Source organism: Eurypyga helias, unplaced genomic scaffold (assembly GCF_000690775.1).
Source record: "Eurypyga helias isolate BGI_N326 unplaced genomic scaffold, ASM69077v1 scaffold15212, whole genome shotgun sequence".
Taxonomy (NCBI): domain Eukaryota; kingdom Metazoa; phylum Chordata; class Aves; order Eurypygiformes; family Eurypygidae; genus Eurypyga; species Eurypyga helias.
In genome coordinates, this window is record NW_010236709.1 from 3,318 (window position 1) to 4,600 (window position 1,283).

Sequence of the window (1,283 nt, forward strand, 5' to 3'; positions counted from 1 at the left end):
AAGGAGAGATTCCTCCAAAACCAGGAGATATTGCACCCAAAACAGCCCCAAAGAAGAGATTTCCCCAAAATAGGAAATACTCCACCAAAACAGCCCCAAAGGAGGAGATATTCCCCCAAAACCATCCCCAAAAGGGAGCTATTCCCCCAAAAGGGCCCCAAAGGAGGAGAGATTCCCCCAAAACCATCCCAAAAAGGGAGCTATTCCCCCAAAACGGCCCCAAAGAAGGAGAGATTCCTCCAAAACCAGGAGATACTGCACCCAAAACAAAAACATCCTCAAAGGAGGAGAGAGTCCCCCCAAACCATCCCCAAAATAGGAGATACTGCACCCAAACCAGGACGTATTTCCCCAAAACAGCCCCAAAGGAGGAGAGATTCCCCCAAAACCATCCCAAAAAGAAGATATTCCCCCAAAACAGCCTCAAAGGAGAGATTACTCCAAAACCAGGAGACACTGCGCCCAAAACAGCCCCAAAGAAGAGTTTCCCCCAAAACCATCCCAAAAAAAGGAGATATTCCCCTAAAACAGCCCCAAAGAAGGAGAGATTCCTCCAAAACCAGGAGACACTGCGCCCAAAACAGCCCCAAAGAAGAGTTTCCCCCAAAACCATCCCAAAAAAAGGAGATATTCCCCTAAAACAGCCCCAAAGAAGGAGAGATTCCTCCAAAACCAGGAGACACTGCGCCCAAAACAGCCCCAAAGAAGAGTTTCCCCCAAAACCATCCCAAAAAAAGGAGATATTCCCCCAAAACAGCCCCAACGGAGGAGAGATTGCCACAAAACCAGGGGATATTCCCTCCAAACAGCTTCCAAGGAGAAGAGATTTCACCAAAATGGGAGATATTTCCCCAAAACAGCCCCAAAGGAAGAGATTCCCCCAAAACCAGGAAATATTCGCCCCAAACGGGGCGTATTTCCCCCGGAACTCACCGATTTTGCTCCTCCAGCTTCGCCAGCAGCTCCAGTTCATCCGGGCTGAGGTTTTCCGAGTCGGAAGTGGGCGAGCAGGCCGGGGCTGAGTTGACGGAGGAAAGGCCTTCGTGGGAGGACGAGTCGGGGCTGACGGCCGGCGACGCCATGGCGGCGGGACCCCGGCAGCGCGCTGAGGCCGGAGGGATTTCGGGGGGTCTCACCTGGAAAGCCGAGGGGCGGCGTGAGCGGGACGTGACCCCTCGTTTTATCCTCCTCCCCACCTGGCTTTAAATCTCTTGAAAAACCCCGGTTTTAGCTCATTTGGTAGAAAACGGGAGGCTCAGGCCTGGTTTTCACGCTAGGCCCGA

The 1,283-nt window shown here is 52.6% G+C and overlaps 1 protein-coding gene across 1 annotated transcript in view; it reads right to left on the reverse strand.

Moving 5' to 3' along the window:
- The window catches only part of LOC104506291 (EVI5-like protein), a gene marked incomplete at its 3' end in the record, with an annotated part of 4,041 nt that extends 2,959 nt beyond the window's left edge, over nucleotides 1-1,082 (reverse strand). The window contains exon 1 of the mRNA XM_010147193.1: nucleotides 934-1,082. Within this exon, the coding sequence (XP_010145495.1) occupies nucleotides 934-1,082 (149 nt within the window). The remainder of the gene's footprint in view (nucleotides 1-933) is intronic.
- Nucleotides 1,083-1,283: the final 201 nt, after the last annotated feature.